The sequence below is a fragment of the Falco biarmicus genome, chromosome 11 (genome assembly GCF_023638135.1).
Source record: "Falco biarmicus isolate bFalBia1 chromosome 11, bFalBia1.pri, whole genome shotgun sequence".
NCBI classification, from domain to species: Eukaryota; Metazoa; Chordata; class Aves; order Falconiformes; family Falconidae; genus Falco; species Falco biarmicus.
The window spans coordinates 13,783,517-13,802,994 of NC_079298.1; the positions used below are offsets into that span (position 1 = coordinate 13,783,517).

A 19,478-nucleotide genomic window follows, 5' to 3' on the forward strand; every position below is an offset into this window, starting at 1 on the left:
TTCTGTGGGGTTTGCTGAGCTCCAGGCAGATTTGACTCTGAGGATCAGAGAAATGGGGAGGTGTGCATGGAGGAGAGATCTCAAGGCCCAGTGGGATGGTCCCAAGGAGGCTCTGAGAGCTGGAGTGATGGCAGTGCTGGCACCATGGTGTCTGTGCTGCCATCCCAGCCAGTGTGGCAGGGTGCTGGTGGTGCTAGTGTCTGGAGGGCTCCTGCCACATGGCCACCTGCCCCCCAGGTGAGTCCTGCTGGGTCTCCCACTCACTCAGGGATGCCCTGGGTCAATGGCACGTTGCTTGTTCCCACCTGAGCAGGACTGTGAACACAGCTCACGCTGGGCCTGTGGCAGCAGCAGGCTGTGAGCCCCCAGCTCCCAGACTGTGACCTTGCCAGCCTCAGGCAGCCCACCTCCCCTAGCAGGGCTGAACACATCTGTAGTGCCAGGACTGCCAGGACAGGTTCATGTCCTCTCTTGCCAGCCCTTGGCACAACGCTGGGCCCCCCAGCAGGGAGATGCATTCCCCCCCACTTGGCTGGCATCCCTGTTTCCTCATTCTGACCTGCAGGACAGGGCTCAGCAGCTCGCCCTGACCTCACGTGCCCCACTGCCAGGCTGCCAGCACTGCCCATCTCCTTCAGAGACGTCCAGTTCCCCGTGCCCCAGCCAGAGCCACACGGCTGCTGCAGACAAGGTGCTGGTTTAATGCTGCAGCCCAGCCTGGAGCGAGCCCTGTGACAACACACTACTTGGGGTGACTGTGCCCAAACCAGAGTCCTGTCCCCAAGCCTCCGGGCTCAGCTGTGCTTGTTGATGTGGCAGGAATGAGCATGCACGGCCTCCACAAAGGCACCCACGTGCTCGGGGCTCATGTCAGGGTACAGGCCGTGGCCCAGGTTGGCGATATAGCGTTGCGTGCCGAAACCCTCCAGCATCTTCTTCACCAGCTCGCCGATCTTCTCCTGTAGGCACAGTGGGAAATGCACTGTGTTAGCCCCAGCCAGCCCAGGGTACTCCACCCCCACCAGCCCCCAGCCAGCCTGGGGAACTGCTGGGACGTAAGCCAGCACTGCATGTGGAGAAACCTGTGAAACGGAGGCGGGAGGCCTTTAACACAGGCTGGAACTAGCCCCCATCGCTGGCGATGCCCACCGCTCACCTTGGGTGCATAGAGTGCGCAGGGATCCAGGTTCCCTTGCAGGGTGACATCTTTCCCTGCCTGTGCACTGCAGCAGGGAGAAAGCAGGCAAGTTGTTGTGTGTTACGCAGAGGCTGGGGGCAGCCGGGTGCTTGCAGCCCGCACCCCAGGGCACATAGGACCCTTCATTGCAGCCCCTGGTTACTGTGAGCTCCACGCAATGTGGGGCCCAACTACCCCCACCTCTGGCGCGGAAATCTCTAAGCCTGGGATGGCTCAGGGCGGGTGAAGAGGTCAGGGTACCCAACCCGAGGTGCTACTCAGACACCTGAGCGCTCCGCCAGACTTACCGAGCCTCCTGGGGCCGGATGGTCCAGTCAAGGCCAACCACCTCGTAACCAGCACGGGCCAGGTCGTGCAGTGCATAGTGCGCATCCTTTGCGAAGATGATCTGGGAAGGGAGGAGACAGGCAGTAACTCCGCTGTGGGTCAGGCCCCTCTCCACAGGCTAGACGGGGAGGCAGCAACCAGGGGATGCAGCCCTCTACAGCAGCCCCCAGATGCCAGGGTTGATCCAGGCAGCCCCAACTCACCATGGGCACCAGGGGCAGCGCCGCTTCCTTCAGCTTCCTCTTGACAGCTTGGGCGATGTCTCGGATGTAAGGCAGGGCAAATTCCTGAAACTGCTCCGGCCCCAGGTGCCCAGCATGGGACTCAAACAGCTGGAGCGCCTGCCAGAGACATGGGACTAGGAGAGCCGCACCTCAGTCCTTCCTCCTCCTCCTCCTAGAAGCTGGACCCTCTCTGCTCCCTATCCCCAGTTCCTGCCTGGCCCTGTCCCCATGCCCCAGGACACACCTGCGCTCCAGCAGCCACCTGCCCCAACAGGTAGTCAGTGATGACATCAGCCAGCAGTCGCAGCAGTCGGTGGCTTGCCTCGGGGTGACGATAGAGCCAGCTCTTGGCCTTGGCCATTGTAGTAGAACCACCACCTTCAATCATGTAGGACATGAGCGTCCACTGTGGGAAGGAGAGGAGGGTGATGGAGGTGGAAGAAGACACGAGGGGCTGGTCACAGTGCTGAAGGTAGGACTTGTGAGCAACCCAGAGTATGGGACACAGCTGCTCCTGCACTGAATGTTCCCCACTTACACACACCTACAGCACCCACAGTTTTGGAGGTGCCATGGCTGGTATCACCCCAAAAGAAAGAGCAGAGAAGGCCAGCTAGGAAGCCCACGTGGAGGAGCCACGTCACTTACAGGTGCCCCGGAGAAGCCGATGAGGGGCACCTTGCCCTCCAGGCGGTGTCGTGTCAGCGTGATGGCCTGGAAGACGTAACCGAGCTCTGCAGTCACATCCACCTTCTGTCGCAGTTTCAGCAGATCCTCCACCTCCTTTAGAGGCTCTGTGAATGTGGGTCCTTTGCCAGGGACCATGACAACCTCCATGCCCAGTGCCTGGGGACAGGGGAGAATGGAAGAAACAGGAATAGGGTGGCCCTGAACCCAGTCACTGCTTTCCACCACTGGTGACAGCTCTCACCTGGGGCACCACCAAGATGTCAGAGAAGATGATAGCAGCATCCAGGGGGAATCGTCTGAGCGGCTGTGGAGGGGAAGAGGCAGCATCAGTGAGAGGCTGTGACACCCTGCCCGTGGAGGCCCTACAAGCACATGGGGCAGCAGCATCCCCAAAGTCTGCGTAACTTATTGAGGCCACCCATCTGGGCGGGGAGAAGGGCCACACAGACCCCCTAGGGGATGCTCACCTGCAGGGTCAGCTCACAGCACAGTTTGGGGCTCCGGCAAGTGGCAAAGAAATCCTGTGCCGCCCGGGTCTCCCGAAACTCTGCAAGGGACCAACTTAAGCATTACAGGGTACGTGCCAGGCGCCCCTCACCATCCCCCTCCCAACTCCTCCACTTGCTCACCGGGCAGGTAGCGCCCTGCCTGCCGCATGCACCACACCGGGGTGTACTCCGTCTCCTCCCCGCGCGCCGCTCGCAGGAACGTGTCATTCTTCAGCTTGGGGAAGCCTTTGGGGCTGCAGACACAGACTGTCACCCACGAGGGGTCTGGGTGCCCTGCCTGACCCCCACGGTTGGGGGCTGGGGGTGCCAGGGCCGGCAGCTCATCCCCACTCCCCGGTGACCATGGGGAAGGGCTTGCACCCAGCTGTGACAAACGTGACAAATGCTCCCCACGGCAGTCCAGGGCCTCTTCCTGCTCCAGACGCCAGGGCCCTCCCCAGGGAGAGGTGATGCCTGGCCCAGGGCCCCGCAAGATTAAGTTATCAGGGCCAGCAGCTGCTCCTGCCCGGAGAGATCTGGGGCCGGTGGGGTGCGGGGGCGGCCAGCCCTGCCACCGGTGTCCCCAGTCCCTATCTGTGCCATGCAGCCCCTGGAGGCCCAGTGCCCACCAAGGTAGCCACCATGTGTCCCCAACCTCCCTGCGGCGGTGCCACCGCCCAGGGGCTGCTGGAGCCCAGCCTGCCTGCCCCAGGGACGGGGACCCCGGGCTGCCGCGGGGGATGGCCAGCACCATCCTGCTGTGACAGGTGGAGGCCATGGGTAACAAGTCACCAAAACCTCCAACGTGGGACCTGTGACTTCTAAGCCGCATCAGTGGCCCTGCTGATCCATCCCCGTGCAGGGTCAGCATTCCCAGTGCCCTACCAGTGCAGGGGCAGCCCCCTCAGTGCCTCACCAGTAGCACCAGTGCAGGACCCTGGTGCCAGCACTGTATCCCCTAGGCCACACTAGTATGCCCAAGACAGGACCCCAGCGACACAGCACCATCCCCGGGGCCACACCAGCGTCCCCAGTACAGGTCCCCAGCGGCACAGCACCATCCCCTGGGCCACACCAGTATCCCCCGTGCGGGCCCCGGTGCGCGCCCTCCCCAGCCGCGGTTACTCACAGGAGCCGCTCACCGCCCTCCATGCTCCTGCGCCGCTGCCCAGCCCTCCGTTGCCTCCCGACACGGCCCGCCCCGCCCCGCCGGCGCCGCCATCTTGCCGTGGCCCCGCCTCTCCGTACGCCGCCATTTTGCCCCGCCCCCTCCACGCGCCGCCATCTTGCCCTGCTCCGCGCTCCTCCGTACTCCGCACGGGCGCCGCCATCTTGCCCTACGTCCGCCTCACCGGGCGCCGCCATCTTGCCTTGTCGGCGGGCGGGGTTTGCCGTAAACCCGCGAGTAGCGACCCCGCCGGTGTGGGGCTCGGCCGCTGCCCGCCGCGCACGGTAGCCGGTACGCGATGCGTGCGGGCGGGGAGGCGCCGCACCAGGTGCTGGGCCGGCTGCGGTTCCTGCTGCAGTGCAGCGAGTGCTTCCGCCGCGCCCGGGCGCTGCCCGCCGCGCTCTGCTACGTGCCGCGGGAGGTGCAGTACAAGATCTGCAAGGACCCCGCCGCCGCCGCCGCCGCCGCCGCCCGCAGCCTGCTCAGCGTCTGGGACAGCCCGGGGCCGGCGCGGGGCGGCAAGCGGGCGGCGCGGGCCACCATCGAGGTGCGGAAGGGCGGCTGCCTCCGCGCCACCGGCGAGGAGTACTGCAACGGCGCCGGGCTCTGGGTCAAGCTCAGCAAGGTAGCGGCGGGGGGCTGGGAGGCCGCGGCGGCCTGCGCTGCCCGCGGCGGGGCCTGCCCGTCCGCTGACGGGGGCCGCCTGTCCCCGCAGGAGCAGCTGGAGGAGTACCGGAGCGGCTGCGAGCTGGAGGAGGGCTGGGTGCTGGTGTGCAAGCACGCCGACGGCGGGGACCGCCTGGTGCCAGTGGAGTCCACGGAGCGCATCCAGCGGCAGCAGCAGCTCTTCGGGGTGGACTACAAACCCGTCATCAGGTGCGGGCCGCCGCTCTCCTGCTCCGGGGCGCCCCGCGGTGCGCACCCACCCCCCCCCCGGCCAGGCCCCCTGGGGGTACCGGGGTGACCCGGCCCCCTCGGCCGCTTCTCCGGTGGGAGCGAGGCCGTAGGGATGTCGGCGGTGGAGTTCACTGGGTTTGGCTCCATCGCTCCGCTTGGCACCTGCCTTGCTGGGTGTGGGCTGCAAGAGGTGGGGATGGTTGAAGAGGATGGCAGATGAGGCTGGAGGAGATGGAGGATGGAGTGCGGTGGGCTTTAAACCCCAGCCTTCCCCTTCCAGCTCCTCCTTGACCACCAGCTCCCCCTTTCCCCTGGGATTTGCTCGCTATCCCCTTCTCTGGGTTGTTTCAGATGGGAGCAGGTGGTGGATCTGACGTACTCGCTGCGCCTCGGAGCGAAGCCCAAGCCCATGGAGCAGGATGAGGCCGCAGTAGAGAAGCTTCGGTATGAACTGTTTCCCAGCTGCTGCTGTGGTTGGGTGCAAGCTACTGTCTCTCCCTGGCTGCTCAAGACAGCCATCTCCTGCAGACCAGGGGGAGAGAGGGGAATACAGGCAGTGGGGAACAGCTCTGCTCTGCATAGTCTTGTCCTAGATAAGCCTGTATGAAGCAGAAAACAGGGTGAGACCAAGGCAAGCAGGATGTGGACCTGCCTTCCCTCACCTGTTAGCCTGGCTGCCCCTGGCTCTCCAGACCTATTAATCCTTTTTCCATGGTAGGTTTGTGCCCCCAACATGGACTTATGAGTGTGACGAAGACCTGGTGCATTTCCTCTATGATCACATTGGGAAGGAGGATGAGAACTTGGGCAGTGTCAAGCAGTACGTGGACAGCATCGATGTCTCGTCTTACACGGTGGGTTAAAGAGATGAGGCTACACCAGCCCCACTGTGCCGTGGGGCTGGGGGACATGGATGGTACTTGGTGTGCTGCTCTTCTTGATGGGTTGGGCTGCGTTTGAGGATGTGGGAGAGAAGCCTGGGGAGCATCATGCAGCGTATTGTGGCCCCTGAAGGGGCTGTGATTTGAGAAGCAAATGCTAATATTAGCTGCTAAGCTGATTTTAGGGAGGGTTTGATGTTCTGTGCTCCGTGTGTGACCCCAGAGCACCTTGGAGGGTCAGCTGCGATGTCCTGTGTCTACCCACGGCCCAGCAAAGGGAATGGGCCAGTTTGACACCCTCTGGCTCTTAAGATTCATGACAAGAGTAACCACTAAAGGGAAGTTAATCCGACCCCCATCTGATCTTCCTTTCATTCACTGCCCTCTTCCAGGAGGACTTCAATGTGTCATGCTTGACCGACAGCCACGCCGACACGTACTGGGAGAGTGACGGGTCCCAGGGCCAGCACTGGGTGCGGCTCAACATGAAGAAAGGCACCATTGTCAAGTGAGGCACCTCTCCTCTGTGTGCTGGCTGGCAGCTGGGGCAAAGCCCCTGCTCTCTGCATGAGTCCATCATGGCCCAAATTTGCGCCGCACTGCCTGACCCCCTGCCTTTGCTCTGGCTCTGGGCTTGAAAGGGTCTTAGCATTATCACAGGTACCCGGGGATCCCAGCACCAGTTGTGTGTGCTTGATAACAGGTGTGACCAGGCAATAAGGGGAAGAAGCAATGGGTGTTCAAATGCAGTTACTTTCTCCTCATTTCATGCTTCCCTTTGCAGGAAGCTCCTGCTGACGGTGGATACCACCGATGAGAACTTCATGCCCAAGCGGGTCGCTGTGTACGGGGGCGAGGGGGACAATCTGAAGAAACTGAACGACGTTGGCATCGATGAGTGAGTGGTGGATGGATGGAGGTGGAGAGGATAGTCCCCTTGCGGGGGCTGGGGGTGCTGGACACCCTGACCCTAAGTGGTCATGCCAGCACCAGCCTGTCTTAAGAAGCCCAGGGCCTTGGGACAGGCATTTTCCATCTCTGAGCTACAGATTCTGCCTACAGTAGCAGATGACACAATCATCACGGCTTTCCTGATCGGGTTGTGGGACCCGTCAGGATCATGTTGCCTGGACCTGAAGCACCAGCAGGTTCAGGCATTCAGCCTAGGCCATGTTGTAGGCAAACTGGGTCTGGGTGCCTGCCACAGGCTCCCATTTCAGAAGATGCAAACCCTCTTCCCTTATAAGCAGCTGAGTGGATTTTTGACAGGATGGGTAAAGGAGCAGCTCTGCAGCCCTTGTTTTTGCTGTGTTTGCAGGAGCTACATTGGGGATGTGTGCGTCCTTGAGGACATGACAACACACCTGCCTGTCATTGAGATCCGGATTGTGGAGTGCAGAGGTAGGGCTAGGTGTTATGGCCTCATCCATAATGTACTTGTAAGATACCGTACATTAAGAGTTTGTTCCTGTGGCTTGTACTTCTTAGCCCTATGGGGTGTTTCAGACAAGATGCAGAAGAACCATGGGAAACTCCAGGGAGACCTGGAGGTTTGCAAGCCCTCAGCTTTCATCCTATCTTTCTCTGCCTTCAATTGTTTTTGGTTTCATTCTTTTGTGAATATCCCGCTGCTGCTTCACGGAGGTATTTCAGGCTCTCAGTGCCTAGCCCAAGAGCTGTTGGAGCTGGTCACATTCCTAGTGCTTTTACATGTAGACCTCCCGTGCTGAATGGCTTGCTTTCTCATGGTCTTAGCGTGTCATCTGTGGTCTTCCTTGGCAGATGATGGGATTGATGTTCGCCTCCGAGGCATCAAAATCAAATCCTCCCGACAGAGGGACTTGGGGCTCAGTGCTGACATGTTCCAGCTGCCCAATTTAGTGCGCTACCCTCGCCTAGAAGGGACAGACCCTGATCTGCTATACCGACGGGCCGTGCTTATTCAAAGGTACTGTACGGAGGGAGGCAGACAAGCCCGGTGGTATTGCCTGCAGGGGCTGGTGCCATCTCCAGCATGAGTGAGGCTGGAAGCTGAAAAGCTGAGTGACTCCCCCTGGGACAGGCATCCTGGACCCTAGAAAAAATAGCAGAGTCATTTGGCAGCAAAGGGGGCTCTCTGGGGTAACTTCCCTACACTTTCAGAGGAATTTTGCAGCTCAAGTTCAGGGCATCTTTTGTGTCGCAAGTGCAATGTTTCTGTGCAATGTGTGGGACAGATGCATGCAGAGTCCCTTGCAAGGGGTGCAGGGTCCCTGCAGTGCCCAGGGAGTGGAAATTTAGTACCAAAGGCTCTGTGACGTAAAAGACTATGTTGGGTTGGGTTTGGATCAGTTGTTACTTTTCTGCTTGTGTCTGGTCTTGGATAAGCTTGCGCAGATGTCTGTCCCTCCTATGTCACAATACCACCTTCTTTGGGATTTAGGTTCATCAAGCTCCTGGACAGTGTCCTGCATCACTTGGTGCCAGCCTGGGACCACACTGTTGGCACGTTCAGCAAACTCAAGGTGAATGATTCCCTCTGTGTCTCGTGGGGGCTCAGTCTGGCAGGGTGATGCGCTTGGGCTAGGGGAGGTCAGTGCTTGTTGCCTTTAAAACAGCTCAAGGGAAATACCTGGCTGAGCTCAGTTCATTAAAGTTGTGAAAGGTGATATTGTTTAGGGGCTAGCTTCCTGCTAAAACGCTGATGTAGAAACGTGTAGCTATGGGGTAATAAGTATAATCAAACCAGAGCACTTTGCCCTCAAAAGGACTTGGACCATAGCAACACTGGGCACGTGAGCTGGACACACATCCCCTCCTAGATCTCGGCCCAGGACACTCTGTTCCTGCACTTGCTGCCAGCAGCTTTGAGCTGGCTGTGTCCAAACAGCAAGGCTTTTACCAGTAATTTCTTTCTGACTTTAATAAGCTTTTGGTTTCCATCTTTCTCATAAGACTGAGTTTGTCCCTCCAGTTGTCTGTTTTCTTTATATCCTCTCCCAGAATACGTGTGCTAGACGTTGCTGGGGTAGCCCCATTCTCTTTGTTTCCAGGCCTGGTGTCAGAAAACACTGTAATTCCTGTGCCAGCTCAACACAGGACCCAAAGCGTTTGAGGATTCTTGTTTAGAGGGGCTTGCTTTGATTACAAATAGAAGGGATAGTAAGGCTGATGTTCTGGTGAGAGTGAGGTTGAAGGAGAGTCCAAGCAACACTGGAGTGTGAGCATCAGATGATGACTGATGGAGAGAGGATGGACTTAGCCTTAAGCCAGAAAGCAAAATCTTTCAGAGACAGAGGTAGAGCAAATACCGTCAAGGAGGATGTGTCGGCGTGTGGAAGGCAGTGGACCTGGGAAGGGGAGAGACCTGGCGGTGCAATGGCTTTAGTAGGAAGTTGGTGACGTATTTTGGACACTGGGCACTTCTGACATTTGGACATACCTGTTGGCAGCATATCAAGCAGTTCTTGTTGCTGTCCAAGAGGCGCACAGCTCTCATTACCCAGTGTCTGAAGGACTCGGAGACCAGCAAGCCCAATTTCATGCCACGGCTCTATATTAACCGACGCCTGGCTATGGAGCACAGAGACAATCCTGCCCTGGACCCCAGCTGCAAGAACGCTGTCTTCACCCAGGTACTGTCCCTCCTGGCAGGGTCCCTACTGCTCTGGGGAGAGTGGAACATCCCAAAACCAAAATGAGCCACATAGAGGTGGGTGGAAGGGACAACTTGGAGCTGGAAGTACCTGGAGTTCCTCAAGGCATCTTCATATGACTCACAGGCTCTACAGTTACATGTGCTGATGATCCCATATCCAGGAATAACATCTAGGAGGGATTTGGGATCTCTGAGTTGGAGTCTCTATCATGGATGCTCTCTGTGGCATGCTGCTAATGCATAGCATAACAGTCTTGTTACACTAAAAGGGCAGCAAAGAATTCTTGTGTGACCACAGTAATGCAGCTGCACACAGTCCTGTATCGTGGTTTTACAGCAATGCTGATCTTCCTGTTGTCATTCGCCCCCTACTTCCAAAAGACGTGTTGCTCTATGTGTGCCCAAACATCCCAGGCTGCTGAGGTTTAGTATGTGTTCAATGTACCTCTGAGGCCAGAAAGTTCCATACAGTGATTAGCACTGTAATTTATGTTCCCTTTCAAAAAATGAAGGGCTCCTAGACCATTTAGAGATCAGCTTCAGTCAGTATTTAAACGTTTGGGGCAAACCAGATCTCTTCCAATTTCCTGCCTTCACCTGGCACCAGTATCCCTGGACGGGGGATACCACCCTTGATCTTCTCTGCTTGTTGCAGGTGTATGAAGGCCTGAAGCCCTCGGACAAGTTTGAAAAGCCTCTAGATTATAGGTAAGTAGCATCTGGGGGCTGGGGGGGGCGGGTCATGCAGTGCTGGGAGCTATGTCCTCTGTCACAGCAGGGTGTCTGGGAAGCGTGTCCATGTCCTGTGCTCTGGAGACGGTTTGCTAGGGCAGGAGCGAGCTCAGCCGCGGGATCAGGGCCTGTTCCCCAAGGTGTCACCTCCCTACTGAGGATGAAGCTGTTTCTGGAGATTGAGATCTTGTCCTGTCCTGAGCCCAGGCTGGTCCACCCCAGTCCCCTGGTGTCCCTGCTGTGGCTGCTGCCTCCCCAGCATCTCCTTGGCGCTGAGCAGCACCTCAGGCAATGCCTGGTTCTCCACAGGTGGCCGTTACGTTATGACCAGTGGTGGGAGTGCAAATTCATCGCGGAGGGCATCATCGACCAAGGTAGGGGCTGTGTGAGGCAAGGGCTCCTCTGGAGCCAAGCTGGGGGTTGATGGGGTGACTGTTGCTGTAGGGGCTCTTATTCACTCCCAGTATTACTGCGCATGGAGGAGAGAGGGAAGGCAGGTTGCCTTGTCCTGCCACCCCTGGCCATGTCTCAGATAAGGAGTGCTGCTTGCTGGGATGGGGACCAGGCCTCCATTAATCACTAACAGCAGCTTTGATAGTGCCAGTGCGCTCTCTGGCTGCTCTGCAGAGGCCAGGCAGGGATGTTATTTCTCATGTCTTATTTATTCTGGTGCCATAAGGCTGACAGGAGCCTTCTGGTCAGTGCTGGGCCAGGTTGGACCGGAATTCTTCATCTTTGCTCCATAACTCTAGGGTCAGCACATAGGGAGTTCACATCGTTAAAAATGTCCTTCTTTTGGGGTTGCAGGTGGCGGTTTTCGGGACAGCCTGGCAGACATGTCGGAAGAGCTGTGTCCCAGCTCAGCAGACACCCCCGTGCCTCTGCCCTTCTTTGTGCGCACGTCCAACCAGGTGCTGTGGGTTGGGGTATCTGAGGCAGATCTTTCTGTGCTTGGCAATGCAGTGCTGTCCCTGTCCCCCTGTGTGCCAGAAACATACCTACTTTCACTCGTGCGAAGCTTTTCCTCGTGAAGGGTTGGGTAGATTGCTTTGTGTCATCTCATTTTAGGATATGCTGACAAGCACCTGGATATTAGTCTCTCACTAGGAGTATTGCCAAGGAGGATGGAGGGTTTAGCCCACTTTGGCTGTGAGAAGTGCCCAGAGGCACTGCAGGAACAGAGTTTGTGGTGTTTCACGCTGCACTGAGATCATGACTTGGAGTTTTGCCTCTTGCCTCTGTAGGGTAATGGCACTGGAGAAGCCAGGGACATGTACGTCCCCAACCCCTCCTGTAGAGACTTCGCAAAGTACGAGTGGATTGGGCAGATCATGGGAGCAGCTCTGAGGGGCAAGGAGTTTCTGGTAAGCTTTCAGTCCTGTCCCTGCATGGAGGTTTGCCACGAAGGGAGTTATTAGCCCCCTTCTGCAGCCAGTCCAACAGGAGCATGGGAGGGCTCTGTGTTCATACACTGGGACAAAAGGTGTTTGACAGGATTTGGGGCACAAGGGGTTAGGAGAGCGCACAGCCTGAGTTTTGGGAGGTGCTGCTGGGAGCTTGGGAGAGGGTGTCTGGTCCCTGTTCAACTATGGTGAGCTCAGAATGTGGACAGGAGGAGCAGGGAAACTCCTTTGTGTCTGCACCGTTGAGCCCTATCCCCATCTTTGGGGATGTCTTCTTTCACAAAGTTTCAGCAAAATTCCTATCCTCTTTCAGGTCCTGGCTCTTCCTGGCTTCGTCTGGAAACAATTAACAGGGGAGGAGGTCAGCTGGAGCAAAGACTTTCCTGCTGTGGACTCTGTGCTGGTGAGAGGGACTGGGAGGCCATGCCTATCCTATTCCTTGTGGCATTCAGCAAGGTGGTGATTTGTGTCCTCATGTTGTACTTGCTTCCTCCTGCGATGTGTCAAAGAAACGCACACAAAAAGGGCACTCTTAGTGTTTAATGTATCCTGTAACTAATGTAGAGATGTAGCTACGCTAACTACCACTTCAAGCACACAATGCCCCAGGGTCTGCTAAACAGCTCTAAGGCAGCATATCCCATGCTGTGCTCCTGTCACAGTCACTCCAGCCCTTGTCTGGGAAGGGAGGAGATGAGGATTTGGGCACGCCACTGCCCACTGGGCCCCTCTCTAACAAGCACTTATATGGGGTCTGGGCAGGTGAAGCTCCTAGAGGTGATGGAAGTTATGGACAAAGACACTTTTGAGTTCAAATTTGGGAATGAGCTGACCTACACAACGGTACTGAGTGACCAGCGGATGGTGGAGCTGATCCCCAATGGCAGTAGCACCGTGGTGTGCTATGAGGACCGCAAGGAGTTCATCCGCCTGGTACAGAAGGCTCGGCTGGAGGAGAGCAAGGAGCAGGTAACGCTGTCCCGTAGCATCAGTAGTTATTGAGTCCCCAGATACATACCCCCTGCCCACCCCACCACCCCCACCCCCCGCCCCAAGTCTGTTTCTGGTAAAATGCATCATGGTTAGTATCCCCATGTTCGTTGGTGCAATAGTAGGCAATCCTTTTTGGTGGGGTCCTGGCACCTGTGGAGTTACTGATAAGCAAAGTGGCTTGTAGCAGCGTGGGACAAATGGGGCTTTATTCCCAGCTCTGACACGGGCTTCCTCAGCAAACTGAGATCTTGGTGCAATCCTGTTCCCTTCTTCAGGTTCCTTGGAGTATTTGCTGAGCAGTCACATGGCTTGCATTCAGTTGAGTCCCTAGGCTCAAGCATGAGCCAGGGAATTGGGCAAGACATGCTGCTTACCCACCCTGTCCCCTTTTCAGATCATGGCCATGCAGGCTGGGCTGCTGAAGGTGGTGCCCCAAGCTGTTCTTGACCTCCTCACCTGGCAGGAGCTGGAAAAAAAGGTCTGTGGGGACCCTGAAGTCACAGTTGATGCCCTGAAGAAGCTCAGTAAGTGAAGGGCTCTGCTGAAAACTCTTTCCCTGAAAACAAGGCTCTCTTTTTCTGTGCTGGCACAAGGAGAGGTGTGGCAGCTGATGTTAGCCTTTATTACAGTGAGAATATGGGCCTGTATACTTCCTGCCTTTAGCTGGGTGCTGATGGGGGCAGGGGTGTCCCTTGTCTCCATGATGGGCCTCAGAGCAGAGGCTGGGACATCCCTAGGCCACCGGTATCTGAGTCTCTGTGGAGCAGAGATGTGGATCTGGATGTGCTTTCTGGGAGGGGCCTGACTGCACGCGTCCCTTGTACCTTGAGTCTGTGTGCTTTCACCTTGCAGGTACCCAGAGGTTTCTTCCTGAGCTGGCAGAGAACCCCTGGGTGGAGCTTGGACTATTAATAAAATCCTTTTCTGTATCCTTTCTGCTAGCTCGGTTTGAGGACTTTGAGCCACTGGACACCCGTGTTCAGTACTTCTGGGAAGCACTCAACAACTTCACCAATGGTGAGTGATTTGCTTTGTCCCTGTGCACCTTGTGCCATGCCAAGTCCCAGGATGCTGGGTGGGAACTGGGAGGGTGAAACTGCCCTCATTGCTGCCTGGGGAACAGACGGGAGCCAAGGAGAGCAAGCAGCTGGGCTGAAGGAACTGCTTGCTAGCGCTGGGGATACCTGGAAGTGGCTGTACTCAATCTCACATCCTCTAGGTCTGCTGATGTCTTTGCTTTTCTTTACAGAGGATCGCAGCCGCTTCCTCAGATTTGTCACTGGCAGAAGCCGCCTTCCAGCACGAATCTACATCTATCCAGACAAGATGGGGTGAGTCTGTTCTTCTGTAGACTGCAAGGCTGACAGACCCCACACCAAAGGGATGTGTGGTCTTGGTCTCCCCTCCCTTGCTGGACTGCTGGTTCTGACCGGTTTGTCGCCTTCTCCCCAAGCTCTGAGACAACAGATGCTTTGCCAGAGTCATCCACCTGCTCCAGCACCCTCTTCTTGCCCAACTATGCCACGTAAGTTTTGGTGCTTCCCTGCATCTGGGGGACTGTGTGTCTGGGCTCTCTGCTTAACCTTGGTGCTGACCTGTAGGGCCCCATCGCTTTGCCACACTTAATGTCCCCCTGCCTCTACCGTGTGGCTGCTGTGATTCTCTCTGTGGGCAGCTAGTGAAGCATAGCCTCCATCTCAGAAAGCATCTTACCTCTGAGCTGGCAGATGCAGCAATGGCAACTCCTCCTTGTCTGTCTTTCCCCCCACACCCCTCCTGCCATCTCTAGAGCCAAGGTATGCGAAGAGAAGTTGCGCTATGCTGCCTATAACTGCGTGGCCATTGACACAGATATGAGTCCGTGGGAAGAGTGATGTTGCAGCCTGACTGACCAAGCAGCATGGACAATCATTTGACAAAACCGTGCAGTGGGAAGAGCTCCTTTTTCCCCCCAGGATGTGTATATATAATAAACATACAGGTGTGAAGCCTGGCTCCCAGCAGTGGTAACCAGCACCTCTTTGGACGTGGAGGTTTGGGTCTTCAGCAGGGTGGGAGCTGGCTTGGAGTGTGAATGTGACTGCAATAATGGAACCCTGGCCCAGCCCTCATACATCAGAAAGGTCTGGTAGACTTTTGTAATGAGTTTCTTCTCCAAGTGTCCCTGTTGCAGCTCCACAACTTTCGCTCTTCCCAGGCTGCACTCTGCTCAAAACCTGCTGTGCAGCTTTGTTGCCCTACACCAGTTACAGCACAGGACAGAGAACTGTGTGCTGCTGCTGAGACCGCGGGGATGCTCAGAGATGCTCAGTGTGTCCTAGCCTGAGTGTCCTGACCACGTTCCCTTACCTTGTTCCTGCTTTTACTTGAGGTCAATGGAAATGAGATCATTCATCTAGGTTTAAGAAGAAATGGGGCAGGCTGATGGCAGGTGCTGCAAGGGTGTCTCTGGCCACCAGGTGTCATGACAGACCTGCACAGCAAGACCGTGGGTGCTGTCACAAAAGGGCTCTCAAGCTTTTACATCGCACAAATCTGTTCCTGTGACCACCCGTGGTTCCCCGCACTCCTTGTACAGCAGTGACTGCTGGGGGAGCTGCTCCCCTACAGGAGGTGGGAACTGTCTGCTTCCTCTCTGCTCCGTAACCTGCAGTGCTGCGTTCAGCATGCTGGTGGTGGCCTAGCAGTTGTTCTCCCAGACCCTTTGAGCCTTGGTTTTCCCCTAAAAGCCGATATTACAACTAATCTGTTCTAGTTCTCGTGGAGATGTGCAGGCAGGGCCAAGCTCCTCTCCCAGATAGCAGGGGTTAGAGCAGTAGCAGGCACAGCAGTGCCAGGTTCTGCTCCCCTCTGCTGTGGGGAGGTAGGTGGAGGTTTCAGATGGGCAGGGAAAGCCTTTGCCCCAGGGGAGTGGAGAGACTGTGGGTACCAAGGGTTAGAGCTCCCTGAGCAGATGGACATCCAGTGTGTGAGTGAGGTGTGGGCAGTGAAAGGTTTACAACTCCAAGAGCATTGGAAATGTTCCTTGATGTTCCCGGCCCTGGGCAGGGCTAGTCATTGCCTAGCACTGTGAGCTACCAGATATCAGTCCACTTTTATACCCCCAGCTCCATCTTCAGCCCATGTGATCTGTTGGACCGCTGCTACTAAGAGCCACTGAGTCACTGGGACTTCACTGGAGTGGCGCTAACGCTGTGAGTCAAGATTTATCTTCTCTTAACACTTCATGTCTTTTTCTTCTCCGTTGAAGGAGTCTGTCATCCAGAAATCACTTCCAGTTGTAAATTAAGTCCTTCCTTTGGCCAGTTTCCTTTGAAACTGCTGTATTCCCAGACCTGCTGAGGGGGTTTGTGCTAAAAGGGATGCAGGACCAGGAGAGAGCTCATGCTGCCCATCTCCCACATCGCAGTGAGTGGAAGGAGTATAGGGTGAGTGGGGAAGCCGTTTCTGGCAGCCCTTGCCTGCAGCAGAGCCTTCCATGCTCAGCTGGGTGGGTTGCTTTGTCTGCTGGAGGAGTTGTTGTGTTTTTTTTTTAAATCCTAGAGTTATCTCATAATTGAGCTCTATGGCTTTGTGGCTGATTTCAATGACCAGCATGGACAGGAGCCAGTGTGATACCTTTCTGCGCTGGTGGCTGAGTGGTGTCTGTTTTAAATGGGCATGAGCAAACTGGTGAAAGGGCTTTGATCTGCTTGCTGGCACGGTCAGAAGTGTTGATGAAGGAGTCTTCAGCATCAAGCTGAGATTTGAAATGCGCCATCCTAGATCCTTTTAGGCCACTGACATTGGGGTGGAATCGATCCTGCTTTTTCCAACCTTGTCCGCTTGTCTCTTAAGGGAGACCAGCAGGAGGTCACATTATTTACTGAGCAGAACTAGGAATAGCAAGAAAAATTGACTCCTCTCTGGTGCTTTATTGCCAAGCAGGGGACTGTTGGTCAATGAGTGGCTCGGGGTGGGATGGATAAAATGGCCCTGTTCTTTGGTGGAGGGTGAGCTGGTGTCACCTGTGGGAATGGGCAGGCTAAAAGCTGGCTGGGGCTGTTAGGGGTGACCAGCAGCAGGGGAATGGGCACCTCTGGCTGAGACATCAGCAGATGACCGCTGGCTACCCTGGCCTTGGTGGAAGCAACTGCAGCTGACAGAGGGTAACCGAGGTACTTATGGAGGTACCCAGAGCAGCTCAGGTATCTCACTGAGGGATGAAATGCTTGGACAGCTCTAGTCCCTCATAATCTACATCCACAGTCCCAGCCCGCTGTGGTGAAGGGGAGCTGCTGTGCAGGGTGATGCTGAGAGCTGAGTCTGGCTGAAGCACTGGGATCCTTCCCTAGAAATGTCGTGGCATCTTCATCTTTGGAGATGCTCAAGACTTATCTTAGCCCTGGGCAATCTGATGTAACTTCCAGTCTTGCCCTGCTGGCTTCAGGTCTAGGTCCTCCCTAACCTGAAGCACCTGATGACTGTTAGGTTATGTGTATAGAGCTTCAGCTATAGCTTTTCCCACTTTTCTCTACGCTTCTTCCCAGCAAGGTCTGACCTCTCATACCCTTGGGTTTAGTTCTTGCTACCGAGAAAAGAGTCTTCCCCAAGGGCTTGCTGGAGCTCAGGAAAGGATCTAGCTGGTGATAGGGATTTCTATTTAAAAAATACTTGTAATAACAGGACCCTGGCTCTAGCAGGAAGGCTGCAGTTGGGAGCTTATCCAGAATGGTCTGGCTTTAACCTCTACAAGCGTATTGAGAAAAACATTGTTTTACCATATATAGCATTGTTCTACTGTCCATTTTGTGTTAGGGCCATACACATGTTGGAGAATGGCAGGAGCTGCTGCTGTAATGTTACACTGGGGTGTAGAGACCTGTGAAAGCCCTTCCAGTTGCAGGAAGAGCCCGTTGCTGCAACGAGGTCTCAGCTGAGATCATTTAATGCGTGGTCAGAGGGTCTGGGCAAATGTGGCTGCTGAGCAAGAATGCCAAGATAACCCACAGATCATGCCATTGAGTTTGCTGTGCAAAGGTGAGCTGGTAACCCGCCTGGATCTCTTCTGCATGGTCATCTGTCTCATTCACAGTGTTTTAAAGCCAATTGCAAACTGAATTTCTGCTGTGACAGCCCAGCAAAGTGTGGAAAAAGTCAGCCTGGCTCAGCTCTAGCCAATCTCAGGGGCTCAAAGTAGGTGTTATTTCAGTGCTGGGTTGTGTTCCTTCTCCTCTGATCTCTAAAGCTACATGTAGGAGGTGTCTCCTACCGTGTTTGACAAGACACAAGTCCCATGCCCCTGCCCTGGATTACTGCTGCACATGGTCCGGGGCAAGGGAGCTCTCTTGGGCACCAGGAAGCAGAGGCTCTGTGTCTGTCCCCCGCCCTGTCACCCATTCTCAAGTTGTCTGAGACTGGTTTTTCGAGGTTGTACCATCCTGAGGAAGGTGCTGGTCCCCCTAGGCTGTTGAGGAGGCATCCATGTGTGCCAGAGCTTCACCTTTACAGGGTGGGTAGGGATGAGCTGGGGGAGGGACTGATGCCCCACTGCGGCTCCCTGTAACCACTTGCTCGCTCCTGACTTCAGCTTGCTGAATTGTCATAGAATAGCTTCAGGTGATTAATAACGCACATGTAGTCTAACTGTTCTTGTTATTCCCCTAACACCCTGAAGTCTGACAAGCTATAAATAGTTCGACAGGATCTGTCTGTCCCTACCTCATGTAGGATCTAAAATAAAGTGAACCAACAAACTCCTGGCCTTCCTGATGATTTGGCTGGTCTGGCTGGGGCTCCTGTGTCCTGTTGTGTTAAACAGTGATGGAGGCTGGTGTTATGAGAAGCAACTGGAGGTGTTAACTGGCTCAATGCTCTGCAGCAGCTCTGAAACCAGTTTCATAGTGTGACATGGCTGTGGAGGGAGGGCATGGGACCCTCCTGGCCACAGTGACTGCAGTTAGGAGTAAGGCAGAAGTTTGCATTTCGCTGGTGCTGTGGTTCAGGGCAGTTTGCTCCTGGCACGGCTGGTGCCCATCAGTGTGGTAAGGCATGGTCACAGCTGTTCAGTAGATACTGCTGCAGGGGTGACAGCTGCCCGGCCTTTCTTTGCGCCCTGCCTTTGTGGGCAGGGATGGAAGTGGACTCTGACCTGCCAGGAGAGTAGGCAGGCGCCAGAGGGGTGCGGGGACTTTTGAGCTCTGCCAGCCTGGTTGTTTCCTGATACCTCAATGCAGCTTTTTGCACCCAGCCTGGAAAAACTCAGGTAGTGTGGGGTGGAGTTGAGTTGTTCTTTGCCACCGCCTCGCTGTGGTATGCAACAGGCAGGGGCGACACTGGGTGACACACTGCCAGAGTTCTGGGGTGGGTGCTGGAGTTGTTGCTGGCCGTCATGGCTTCGTTCCTGCTGCCAGGATGCTACCGCTGCCTGGGATAAAGCTGTCCCTGGACAGGGAGGGCCAGCATCCTCCCCAGTTGGGTGCTTGGAGTCTCCCCACCCACTGCAGGTCTGCCTGGGGCAGGAATGTGTCCCCTGAGCTAGCTGTGAGCCGGCTCTGCCCGTAGAGGGATGCCTGCTCCCTTCTTTTTCCCTGTCCATGCCAGAGGTGTAGCCCGGTGCCCTGCACCCCCCCAAGGAGCCCCTCTCTGCTTGTAGGGATGCAGGCAGTGACAAGGGACGTTGGAGGCCCGGAGGGAGCACAGTCCTAAGCCGGAGGCGAGGGAAGGCTCAGCTCCTGCTGGCAGAGACCGGGCTGGGGATAACACGGACATCTTGGCGGAGGGGGGGATGGGGGCGGCCCCGCACCCGGCACCCCGCTGGGGAGGGCTGTGGCCCGGGAAGGGTGTAGAGGGGCTGGGGCG

The 19,478-nt window shown here is 56.2% G+C and overlaps 2 protein-coding genes across 2 annotated transcripts; one reads left to right on the top strand and one right to left on the bottom strand.

Annotated features, from left to right (window-relative positions):
- Positions 1-681: 681 nt before the first annotated feature.
- UROD (uroporphyrinogen decarboxylase) lies at positions 682-4,292 on the bottom strand. The gene is made up of 10 exons (XM_056356273.1): positions 4,057-4,292; positions 3,069-3,181; positions 2,907-2,986; positions 2,681-2,743; positions 2,398-2,595; positions 1,994-2,155; positions 1,729-1,866; positions 1,486-1,586; positions 1,157-1,223; positions 682-959 (listed from the first exon to the last, which is right to left on the bottom strand). The coding sequence occupies exons 1-10, from the start codon at positions 4,290-4,292 to the stop codon at positions 795-797; spliced, it is 1,323 nt and encodes a 440-aa protein (XP_056212248.1). The 3' UTR covers positions 682-794.
- Positions 4,293-4,393: 101 nt separating this feature from the next.
- On the top strand, positions 4,394-14,638 carry HECTD3 (HECT domain E3 ubiquitin protein ligase 3). The gene is made up of 21 exons (XM_056356267.1): positions 4,394-4,720; positions 4,811-4,971; positions 5,344-5,436; positions 5,711-5,846; positions 6,266-6,381; positions 6,658-6,771; positions 7,192-7,274; positions 7,656-7,821; positions 8,296-8,377; positions 9,305-9,487; positions 10,166-10,218; positions 10,552-10,616; positions 11,050-11,153; positions 11,487-11,606; positions 11,959-12,048; positions 12,408-12,614; positions 13,033-13,162; positions 13,581-13,655; positions 13,888-13,969; positions 14,092-14,163; positions 14,428-14,638. The coding sequence occupies exons 1-21, from the start codon at positions 4,394-4,396 to the stop codon at positions 14,510-14,512; spliced, it is 2,544 nt and encodes an 847-aa protein (XP_056212242.1). The 3' UTR covers positions 14,513-14,638.
- The last annotated feature ends 4,840 nt before the right edge of the window (positions 14,639-19,478 follow it).